At 39.9% G+C, this 12,544-nt stretch overlaps 1 protein-coding gene across 5 annotated transcripts in view; it reads left to right on the top strand.

Annotated features, from left to right (window-relative positions):
• The window catches only part of ZNF521 (zinc finger protein 521), a 432,628-nt gene extending 420,344 nt beyond the window's left edge, over positions 1–12,284 (top strand). For all 5 annotated transcript variants that reach the window (XM_040354090.1, XM_040354087.1, XM_040354088.1 and 2 more), the window contains one exon: positions 11,416–12,284. In XM_040354090.1, coding sequence (XP_040210024.1) covers positions 11,416–11,445 — 30 coding nt within the window. In that variant the 3' untranslated portion in view covers positions 11,446–12,284. The remainder of the gene's footprint in view (positions 1–11,415) is intronic.
• Positions 12,285–12,544: the final 260 nt, after the last annotated feature.

Below are 12,544 nucleotides of genomic sequence, written 5' to 3'. Positions count from 1 at the left end.
CAATCTACAGTTTGCCGGCAGAAAGAACAGTTTTTATTATACAAAAGTACATGTAGGACACTGGGAAGACCACTAGGGACAAAGGGGGTGTTTTTTTTTTACATACAGTACTGTAATCTATAAGATTACAGTATACTGTATGTAATGTGTTTATTTACTGTTTTTAATTTGGCGGCACACAGGGACACTGTGTGAATCGAGAGAGGACGCCGCTCGCTCACACAGCGGAGATGCATCGCAGGATCCAGGGACAGGGTAAGTAACTTTGCCTGTGGCTGCTGCAAGGCAATCCCGCTTTTGGTAATGAAATCTTACCCCGAGCCAGACTCGGGAATACCGCCAGGGGGGTTAAGAAAAAGACGGACGAGGCCAAATAGTACCTCTGTCTGATTGAACATACACCCAACCACAGCCTTATGGACAAATATGTACCCTTTTCTGTAGGAGCTCATTAAAGTGGTATTAAACACAAAACAAAAAAATGTATTTATTGCAGCTTACCAATCGTTGGATGTGGTGGCTGCATTCGTTTTCTTTTCGTTTTGCTTATTTTTCTGTTTTCACCCATTGATCTGGCCAGTAAGGCTGGCCGTACACTGCTCAAATCTCGGTCGGTTCAGCATGAACCAGCCAAGATTTGAATTGCTAATGCGCAGGTTGAATGTACCAAGTTGATCGATCAACTTGGGTACAACCAGCCTGCTGGATTCTCTTGCGATTTATCACTAGTGGCTGCCATAGCCGCTGGTGATCACTGTCTTCTCCCAGCAGGGATGGCAGAAGGGGATCCCACATCAACACTGTCTGTGTTTATAGGGTAAGCAAGCAAACTTCTTTGCTGCAACCCAAGGTTGCAGCAAAGAACTTTGCTCCATGTATGGCCCGGCCATTAATTAGTGAGGCACCACTCTGGATGAAGTACAGGCAGGCACAATAGACAACAGCAGTGGGGGAGGGAAATGTTAAATGTATTAGCAGATTTCGATGCACTAACAAACTGAAGCCAAACTCCAGCACACATTTTATAATCAACTACAGCAAACCGTTTTTTCCCCTTTTTGGAATAAAAGTTTTACATTAATAAATAAAAGCAGATCATTTTACGTACCCTTACCAGTTTAAATGGTCCATCCATGTAAACTAACACAATCTTCTAGAGAGCTTGTGCTTTTGAAACACAACAGACTTGCTGGCTGGCTCACCAGATGAAAATAGGAGAAATATAACCTAAAAAAGAAAACAAATGCAGCCATTACATCTAAGGCTCCATGCACACTGGAAGCTAAACAAAAGCTATAAAAAACACCAGTGGCTTTGCAGAGAGCCTTTAATTTTTTTTTATCGTTTTTGCAATAGCGTTTATAAGCATTTTTCAGTGTAGCTTTTTCTCTTTTTTTTTTCAATGGATAAAAAACGTAAAAAAAAACGCTGGTAAGCAGCGTTTATTAGCGGTTTTCTGCGTTTTGCGATTTTAAGCGGTTTTTCCGCCGAAAAACGGCACTTTGAACGCAAATTTCTGCCGTTCAGAAAAAAGCCCATAAACTCCACTGCTCATTAACACTAAAAAAACTTCCATGTGTGCATGGACACATAGGCTAACATAGAGTGCAGTTTATGGGCTTTTAAAAAAAACAAAGCCTAAACGCCAATAAACTGCAGTTTATCAGCTTCGGTGTGCATTGAGCCTAAGAATTGGTAGACTGTTGTGTTTATTACTGCTTTAACTGCCAAAATAAATACACTTGAGAGACGGACTTATTAATTTTTTCATGCTACTAAACATAGGGGAAAAAAAGTGAATAAAACACAAAGCTGTGAGATGCCCCTCCCTCCCTTGGGCAATTTAACTTACCACATTCTTTATACACGATTTCACTGCAAGCTCCTTTATATACCAATAAACTAAAAACATTTCGATATTTTCTATATAAAGACTTAAGCGCATGTATTAAAGCAAACCATATAGGCATTGACTGGTTACTAGTACAACTGCACTAATAATTACAGACACAATGAAACAAGCTAGTGCATTCTTTTCTCTTTGTCTAGAACTTTCAATCTGTCTAACTATTTGAAAATTACAACATGGTAAGGAGCATGGGGGTAGTGCTAGAAAATCTCAATTAGAAAGTATAATTTAATAGAACGTGTATTGAACCAAATTCATCGATTCATGCAGATGATATAGCACTTTCATTGATTCAAAGCAAACGATTTAGTGCCGAGAGCTCGGAGCTAAAACGATGCTGCAAAACTCAGTTTAATGCTGTCCTTGAGAATTCCTTCACAAAGAAATTCTTTGTAATGTTCAGGGAGTAGGTAGAATGCAGTATATGTCAGCCTGATCCCAGAGGATTGTATTTTGTACTCTTAGAGCTGTTATGAGCCTACATTATATCCAAGGAGTAATTTTCCTTAGGGGTGCCCGACTCGCTTTGTGTCAATATTACAACATTTTAAGTCACGTACAGTATATGCTTCTGGGAACCGAGCAGGAGCCAGCCAGACTCATAATGGTCTGCATTCATTAATAAAGGCAGAAGCTTCTGTCCCTCCATTGCCCACAACAGGGATACCTCTCTGGTCAGATGGGACTCGTACACTCACATTTAAAGAGGGCTTTATTCTGAGTGGGCAGGAGATGAAATGCAGGACTTGCAGGCATTTCCGAAATCAGCTATAAGTCTCAGCATAGAGATGACCTTAATAGGTCAAAGTAGAATGCAGGTCAGAAGACTTATTATCCGGGCTATTGGAAACCAATTGCTTTTGTAAGAAACAAGAAAAAAAGAAGTGACAAGTGCTTAAAGGCAAAGAACATCTCTTCTAAGAAATGCAGCATGAATGGGAAGAAGTAAGAAATAATGCAATGCACAGAGCAAATTAATATATTTAAGCACAAACATGGAAGCATAAAGGATATGTTTGCCTGACCTTTACAATGCTTATCCTCGGAGGGTGACTTTCCTATCAAAGTTTTAGGATTTGTCCACTTAACATAATGAATAAAGTTGTAGTTCACTGAGCAAAATTATTTTTGGCTGCTGCAAAATTTTTTGCTGAAGCTGGAAATCCCTGTTGTTCAATGCCAATGTGCTATAGTTTTCCCCTGGACAAAGCAAGTGTTCCTACTGTAGAACACTAGCATTGAACCTCTATAACACTCCAATGTAAAGGTATCCTTAGTGCAGGGAAGAATTTTGTTTTTACAGGATAATGGATTTGTCAGTTGCTAAAGGAGTGACACTGGGGTTGATTTGCTTAAGGCAGGCCATACAGGGTGCCAATTTCTTTCCTGCAACTACGGGTTGCAGGAAAGAAATGCACACGATTCCCCCATCAACACAGACCGCACTGACAGGAATCTGTGCTGCCGAGCAACTGTCTGCTCTTAGCAGGGGGGCTGGCGAGGGAAGCTGTCCCTGTGGAAGAAGACAGTGATGATCGTAAGAGAAAACTGGCAGGTCGGTTGTACCCAAGTGGATGATCAATCAACTTGGCATATTTAGGCTGCCCATTAATGGTTCAAATCTCAACCAGTTCCTACTTCGCTGTCAGAGGTTCGAACCATGTATGGCGAGCTAAAACTGGAGAGTGCAAATTCTGGTGCAGCTGTGCATGGTAGCCAATCGGCTTCTAACTTCAGTTTGTTCAGTTAAGCTATGGCAGAAAAAACTGGAAGCTGATTGGTTTCTATGCAGAGCTGCACCAAATTTTGCACTCTCCAGTTTTAGTAAATTAGGCTGTCAGTGGTTTCTGATAGTCCTAGTCTATGCAGTGCTCATTATTACAGAATAGAGTGGAGTGCCTCCCACTAAGTGATGTGTTGGATGGAGAACTACTGTAGGTAGGTCAGCAGTTTCATGTTGTCTTTTAGGGCTCTTCAGTGAATGGACACGGACGGTGTGGGCCAGAAGGCTGTGTGGTCTGACGCTGTAGTAAAGTAGAGCGAATGGGCTAACAAGGTTAGACCATTATGGAAGATAAATACACAGCAGGAGTTCATGAAGAGGGTGGTATGGAGCAGCTGTGGGGGTTTCATTCCTTCTGTGATTTTTGTAATATGAATAAATAGAAATGTCGGAGGGGGTAGTATGAACCTCCCTTGTGGAAATGAGAAGTTGGTCTTACAGTAGGTGTTTCATGGCGCTACAAGATGCTCCTAGTGAATCAAGAAGCCAGCTTGACCCTTATAGAAGCAGCTGTACTGCTTTTTGTATGTTTATAATGTGGTACCTATTTGAATCTAGAATTCCAGATGATGAATCCTTTAAGTGCATATATAAAGAAGTACAATTTATCATTGATTAGATACCAATTGTAGTTCAACAGCTGTGGAGCCACAGGTTGTCTTTCCTTTATACACATAATGTTTATTGCAGATAGATTCCTCTGCACAAGAAGCACGTAGTGTACCATAATTAGTTAATCAGTAATGATAAATGACTTCTGTTTATGTTCTTGAACTATGGAAAAAAGTAACATGCTGCTCCAGCACTGTCACCATCTGTTAAAGGCTTGTGTATTGCACATCTCATGTTTTGTTCGCTCTTGTTTGGGATTCAGAATCGACATACAGTAATACAGCAAACGTCTGTTCGTTGTTGATGCCATTTTTATTTTACCTAATACAAGGAAATAAAGTTTTGTAGTTAGAAACTCAAAGTATTCATAACATGGTAAATGTTTATAGGCTATGCTTCTGATGCACTGCATCATGATAGGAAATATATTATAGCTTTTTTGTGACCAAACTCCACTAGCTCCCAATGCAGTGACAAGGAGCAAAGTTTAAGTGCTTTTGAAGTCTTCTATAAGCGCTTCTGGTGGACCTTGGCTGCTGTTGCCTAACTGAAACATGTATGACTTAATACAAAACGAGACTATAAGATGAATGCAGTTATAATTTTAGATTGTGTTTTGTGAATCATTTTGATTGCATTCTTGGCTGTCATCATAGGGAAGTTAAAGGGGTTGTAAAGGTTCATCTTTTATTTTCTAAATAGGTTCCTTTAAGCTAGTGCATTGTTGGTTCACTTACCTTTTCCTTCCATTTCCCTTCTAAATGTTGTTTTTCTTTGTTTGAATTTCTCACTTCCTGTTTCTCCTCAGTAAGCTTTCCACCATCATCCGAACAGTGGAAAGTCATTTAGAACAGCTTACTGAACACCTTACTGAGGAGGAACAGGAAGTGAGAAATTCAGAGAAAGAAAACAAACATTTAGAAGGGAAATAGAAGGAAAAGGTAAGTGAACCAACAATGCACTAGCTTAAAGGAACCTATTAAAAAAAAAAAAAAAAAAAAAAAACCTTTACAACCCCTTTAAGGCAGAAATCTGGAATTCTGCAAGTTTAGCTTTTTCAGACCCTCTCCCCAGGCTCTATAAAAAAAAACTCATAAGGTTTAAATTAGTGTTACTAAACCCACAACAGTAAAATCGGTCTGTATATTTAGTAAAGCATGCTTGTTATACTTACTACTTACTCTTCTGCCTTCATTCCTGAGATGATCGGCATAGAGGCCTTTTTGGTTGTCACTGCTCATAGGGTTATCCCTAGACACCATAATTACATCTGTATTTCTGTTGTAAGAGTGTCTCTTAAGGCCGAGGCAGACAAATCCGGTCGTGTGTAGGCCCGAGCGGACATTTTTCGGCGGAGATTTCTCCAGCCGACGGATTTCCAGTGGATAAAAATTTCTTAGCATGCTAAGAAATTTATCCGCTGGTATCCATTCCAGCGGACTGATCCGGTCGTCTGTACAGACTCACCGGATCAGTCCGTCCGCTCCCCTCCATCGCATGCATCGTAATGATTCGACGCATGCGTGGAAGTAATTACCTTCCAGCGTCGCGCACGTCGCCGCGTCATCGTCGTGGCGAAGGCTCGACACGTCACCGTGGATGGATTCCGCGCGGATTTCGATCTGATGGTGAGTACAGCCATCAGATCCAAATCCGCCAGAGGATTTATCCGCTGGGAACGGTCCGGCGGACCCTTTCCAGCGGATATCCTCTGGTGTGTACGGGGCCCAATACACACGATTGGATTTTCCGACGGGAATTGTGTGATGGCAGGATAATCTGACCGTTTGCACTCTCCATCGGACAATTGTTGTCGGAATTTCCGACAACAAATGTTGGCTAGCATGCTTTAAAATTTTCCGACAACAATTGTGATGTCGGATTATCCGGTCGTGTGTACTGAAGTCCGTCTGGGGAAAAAATCCAAAGTACAAACACGTGTGCTCCGAACCAATGCTAACTATAAGACAACATTAGCAGAAATTGCCCAAACGGTGGCTATGAGCCTTGTACACACGATCGGATTTCCATCAGACAAAGCCATAGAATTTTGTGCGAAGGGCGTTGACCGTGATCTTGTATTGCATACAAACGGCAAAGAATTGTTGGCCAACAAAAATGGCTTTTTCAGCTCTTTAGCACCACCCTTTGGGCAACTTCTGCAAATGTTGTCTGATGGTTAGCATTGGTTCGGAGCATGCGTGTTTGTACTTTGTTTGTTTTTTCCGACAGACTTGTGTACACAAGACACATTTGTTGTCGGAAAATTTTAAAGCATGCCATCCCACATTTGTTGTCGGAAATTCCGACAACAATTGTCCGATGAAGGGTACAAACGGTGGGATTATCCGACAACATCCTGCTATCACACAATTCCCATCGCAAAATCCGATCATGTGTACGGGCTTTAAGACTCTTATCAAGGGAAGGCAGTGGACACACTATACAAGGCTATACAAATGGGCACCGGGTGTATAATACATTGTATACTCCTTTACAGCTATATTTTCTTTTTTCTTTTTAACTTGGCCTTTTTCACAGTCCTCAATGAAAAGTTGGCGCAAACTGTACTGTAGTATGTAACTCATATTTTAAAAAAACTGATCGAACTAAAGCCATTAAAAGAAAAGTATTCTAAATAATGTAAAGATGTCAATTATATATTATTTAAAACCCAGAAGTGTACATACTGGTAGCCAGATTTAGTAAGACGGGCGCATCTTTAGTTCGGCGTAGCGCATCCCATTTGCACTACGCCGACGTAACATAGTGAGGCAAGTACTGTATTCACAAAGCACTTGCCTCCTAAGTTACGTTGGCATAGCGCAAATGGCCCGGCGTAACCCCGCCTAATTCAAAGTAGGCAGGTAGGGGGCGTGCTCCATGTAAATTACCCGTGACCCCATGTAAATGAGGGCCATTTGTACAGCGCAAGCGCGCGCATGCTCAGAATCATGTCACAAATACTCATTGTTTCGACGTGAACGTAACCTACGCCCAGCCCCATTCACGTACACTTACGCAAACTACGTAAAATTTTACCGCACTTCTGACGTCCATACCTTGCATGGGCTGCGCCATCATTTTGGTGGTTTATCTTTACGCCTGAAAAACGCTTTACGTAAACAGCTTATCGGGTGCAAGTACGTTTGTGAATAGGCGTATCTTGCTCATTTGTATATTCTAGGCAAAAATCCACGTACACGCCCCTAGCGGCCAGCGTAAATATGCAGCTAAGATACGACGGCGTAGCTTAGCAACAGTTAAGCGTATCTCAGTTTGAGAATACGCTTAAAGATACGATGGCGCGGATTCGGACTTACGATGGCGTATCTACTGATACGCCGTCGTAAGTCTTACTGAATCTGGCTATGGGTGTTTAACCTCCTGAGTACCACTTAGGCCTCACTCTCGTATAATTTCAGTGAGTAGCACATATGGGTCGGGGAACTTTAATGATCCTACGTTTGGACAGATTTATATTTTTTAGTGAACTGAAATTAGAGATGGTTTTGGACATTGGCATCTATTCCCAGAAGCCACAAGCCGCACAGGATTAGTGTATGTAATGAAAGCCAGTGTTTGCTGAAATATAACCACATATAATGAGAATACATTAGGATAAAGAACTTTGAAATATTTCCCACTATATGCAATTTCTTTCACCATTCGGACACACATTGCTAGTGGAACCCTCAAATCTGTGTGTTTTCTTGTAGAACATTGCATGGTGATATCTGTGGATTCAAATGCATAGATATCTTAAGATTTTACTATTCTTGGCACGTGAACAATAACGGAGGGAGTATTTCTAGACTGAGATTGCTTCATGCTATATAGCCACAGTAAAAAAAAAAAAAAAAATTAATTCTAATTACCTAAAATCTATAGGAAATGAAATGTCAGCAGATCTGTGCCCATGGCCTCCCCCAATCTGGTAAAATCCCTCTTTCATTAACCCTTTATTTCTATTTTCTACTGAATATTCTGTTCTTATTGATCAGTCACTGTGGTATCACTCTTCCCGGCAGTATAAGTACACTGTTAAATATTTATCACGGTCTTGATTTAGTACCATCTATAAAATGCTCGGTTATTTGTGCTTGAAGGGAATATATTTTTTTTTTATTATTTCTTCAAGATATATACATCTATTTTAGATTGATCTATACTAAAATGAAACCACCTCCCTCATATTTGTGACCGTTCTGTCACCTTACAATCATATATGGTAAAGCAAAAAGCCCAGTAATACATTTTCTGTAGAAAAGACTGCTCCAGGCTCTTATAGTGGTCTTACCTGTAACTTTGCCTCGTACTTGGGGAAAATAACAGAGGCTGCCATCACTCACTGTCTTCTGAAAATGCCAGTTGACTGGCCTTCACTGGCTCTTATACTTTCTAAAAAACGGAACCAATAAAAAATATAGTGATAGTGACGCAAGAGTAGATTCACAAGACCCCATCTGCTTGCCCTTTCTGGGTTAGTGATTTAATAGTATTTAAGGCATGGGGCCAGCCTTACAGTCAGATACCTAGTATTTTTCAGAAGGAGAGTTTTGCACTGGCAGCCTACAACCTTCATTCTTTCTGGTCTGATAATACCCTTTAGCTAAGATGTGACCTATGCCCAGGCCCTGGCCAAGTGACTAGCCATAATGAGGGTGAGAAGCAGATGAGGTAAATATTACGGGGGGGGGGGGGTCCTTTCTACTATGTTTTACTGTAAGTGGTCAGCAGGGTAAGCATGGAGGTCCAGTTTGAAAGGGAACTCCTGAGTCAGGGGAATAGTCCTGGGTAAACCTATATAATAACAGGCAACGCAGATTGATGGGAATTAATTGTTGGATGGATCTGCACTTGGTTTAATGGATGTTATGTTATAATGTATCCATAAAAACAGCTGGTTGTCAAAGACAGGTTTCATTTCCTGCTACAGCCTGAAAGCTTTATAGAACATTATTTTTCTTCCAAACAGGTCATTTGAACCTAAAATGCAGACGTGGATAAACAGCTCATATTTATTACTGAGATGTGTGCTTTGCCTGGAGTTCTTTATTTTTAATATAATAAACATGTGTTAATGTTTTAAAAAAAAAATCTTCCTGTTACAAGGGCACAGCCATGCTTGCTGTTTACAAATACAACACACAGCTTTTATTTCACCTGTCGCAATTAAAGTTTATGAACAACTATAGTGATTCACCGAGCATAAACCTTTCAGCCTATACTTTGTGGGGGAAATGTACATTCTCCATATGGCTGATCTTGCATTTGATGTGTCGCAGTAGCCATTCAGCAAGAATGCTTATTGCACACAATTATACTGGGGCCAATAGCAGGCAAAACTACAAGCACAGGAACAAGAAAATCACATTTCAAAAACTGGTGACAAGATGTGCAAATAGATCCACTCTGCAAACTATTAAAGGGGTCGGAAACCTTTCTGGGAGCCAGCACTTCAACAGAGCATGCGTTCCTCTCCAAATCTTTCTTACTGGTGGTTAGTGAATAGACCAATAGGCAATCGTATATTACACAAAGAAGGTCTAGCCTTATTGGGCCCACTGTGTCTTTGTGATGCAATTGCTCTTATCTGAACTACATCAAGTCTTTGTGCATGTGTTTAGGCCTAGGTCACATTGGTTCGATGAGTTTTGAAAGCTATTCAGCTATGCAGTGCAGGTGCTGTGATTTTTATTTAATTTTTTTTTATAATTTGTGTGATTGTGGTGCATTTTTAGCTGCAATTTTTACTAATACTCAACAAAATCACAATAAAAATGTAGGTACATGCATTTATGATGCATTACCATTGACGTCTATGGAGTACACAATCACATAGCATGAAACCAGAGTAGCACAGGAAACACAGTCACTTCCAGCGCTAATAGGTCTTCCAAGGTGTGATGTAACAGATATTAGATAAAATGGCGTAAAAGGTATATATGGTATCCCAAAGCAAGGTGGATGCTGCCTTCCTCAGACGGGGTAATCCGAAAGGAACTACAAGAAAAACAGAAATGGAAGGCGCGCACACCTAGTGCATTACCAGAGACCATTTAATAATAAAAAACATTTTTGTATAAAAGTGGGTACTCACAAAATGCAACCAACAAAAGGCCATAAACACAGTGCATGGACATGCGCAGAACACGGGGTACAGCTATAGCGTTTTAGGTGCGCGCCCCTTCCTCAGAGCTGCACTGTGTTTATGGCCTTTTATCGGTTGCATTTTGTGAGTACCCACTTTTATACTAAAACATTTTTTTATTATTAAATTATCTCTGGTAATGCACTAGGTGTGCGCGTCTTCCATTTCTGTTTTTCTTAGAGTAGCACAGGACCCTTCCTCAAAGTTGCATTGCAGCTGCACTGCATTGATGTGAACAGCCGCCACTAAAAACAATGTTATCTCCATTGTCAAGAAATTCTTTGTTACTCAAGTTGTATCCGAAATTGTACCAGTGTGAACCAGTCCTTATAGTCCAAAAAAGGGCACTGGCATCATGATAATGTTTGCACATCCATAAGGTCCCGTTCACACTTTTTTTTTTGGATATTGAATTCGATTTTGCGTGTCGCCTAGGGCCAGCCATTTACTTGAACGGGCTGCGCTACACAAGTTTGTCGCTGAAAAGCTCCTTCTCCTTTTTGGGCAACAAGCTTCATGCAATTTTAAAAGGAGCAATTCACATCGTGTTTGGCATAATATTAAGGAATAATGGCACCCAAATGGGCATTGTTTAGCGATCACCGCGCAATTTGTAATCACAGCAAAAGCACCGATTCTGCACACTATTTCAAATCACAAAGTGTGAATGGAGCTGAGGAACAGGCAACATTATCATGTACTTGACTATCAGTACTGGCTGTTTTAATGGCTGACCTCCAACTATTGTGGAACCCCCACTACAGAAGGGCAGAGAATCCTGATCTGACACATTTACCTATGAAACGGAATTTCAGGTTATGTTTTCCAGAACCTCAAATTTTTATAGGTTTGCTCATTCCTAATGCTGAAAAGATGATTTTAATAAGCATATAAACAAAATACGTTTATTTAATATGCCTTACTGAATATCTCTTTTATATCTTATTTCTCTTTTAGAATCATACGATGACCCAGCATAGCAGCTAATGCAAAACAAACATATCCATTTGAAGATCTTCTGGAAGCACAGAAAAGGGAACATGTTTTAATCTTTGCACGAAACTTTGATTGTTCATGTATATTAATCAAAAAAAAAAAAAGAAAAAAAAAAAAGCATTGTATTTTACCATAAAACTTGTATTATTGGAGCTGTTGGGTGTTCATGTGTTTGGACTTTTCAGCACCAGATAAACTTATTGTATATACAGTGTTGCACATGTATTATGTTGTTCAATACGAAAACAGTCTTATAAAGACAGCTGACTTGGGCCCTATTCAAAGAAAATACATGGAAAATCTGCAAGGAAAGAGGTTGACGTCAATGTACTCTTTTGCAGACAGAGCAAGAAAAATGGTTGCTGTATTCCAACTTCCTATCCAGCAGATCTTGGTCTTTAATCCTCATTTTAATATAAAACAGCTGAATTGATTTTTTTTATATACTGCAGCAGAAGATTCTTGCACAGAAAATCTTTTCTCATCAAGAGGAAAAAAATTAAAATATCTTGAATAAGGCCTATATATAAATATATACATACATGCATATATATATTTGTAAGCCTTGCGGTATGGCAGATAGCATTACCATATATGCAATAGTCATTATGTAGATTGTCAAAGAATTTTTTTCTCCAGAAGACCATTTTGATGCTTTGTGTCTCGAAACTTTTTTCTTCTCTTTCTTAACAATGGTTTCACCCTGCCAAAAATTCTTGAATCCGTTAAACTAACTTGTATGTTACCGTTCTCAATGTTTACTCTGCAGTCTGAACCTGGAGATTACTGGAATTGTTTACCAAGAGAAAATAAATTCAATTTATCATTAAGTGCAAGTGTTTCCCCTTTGTTGCTTTCAGCTAAACATACTTGTAGATAGTTGACATTGGCTGTGCCAAGAATCTAACCATGAAAAGCCCCTTTTATGTGCACACTATTTAACACACATTTCAATACTGGTTTAATAAAAAAAAAAAAAATCCCAAGCCAAATTATACTACACTTGTAGGATGTGGTCTTTGGTGCTAATGGGCTGGTGGAGGTTTTGCTGCTACTGCTTAATCCTGGCACTGCCAGCACTAAAAATGGC

Source organism: Rana temporaria, chromosome 5 (assembly GCF_905171775.1).
Source record: "Rana temporaria chromosome 5, aRanTem1.1, whole genome shotgun sequence".
In the NCBI taxonomy this organism is placed as follows: domain Eukaryota; kingdom Metazoa; phylum Chordata; class Amphibia; order Anura; family Ranidae; genus Rana; species Rana temporaria.
This window is presented reverse-complemented; position numbering and strand designations above follow the sequence as displayed.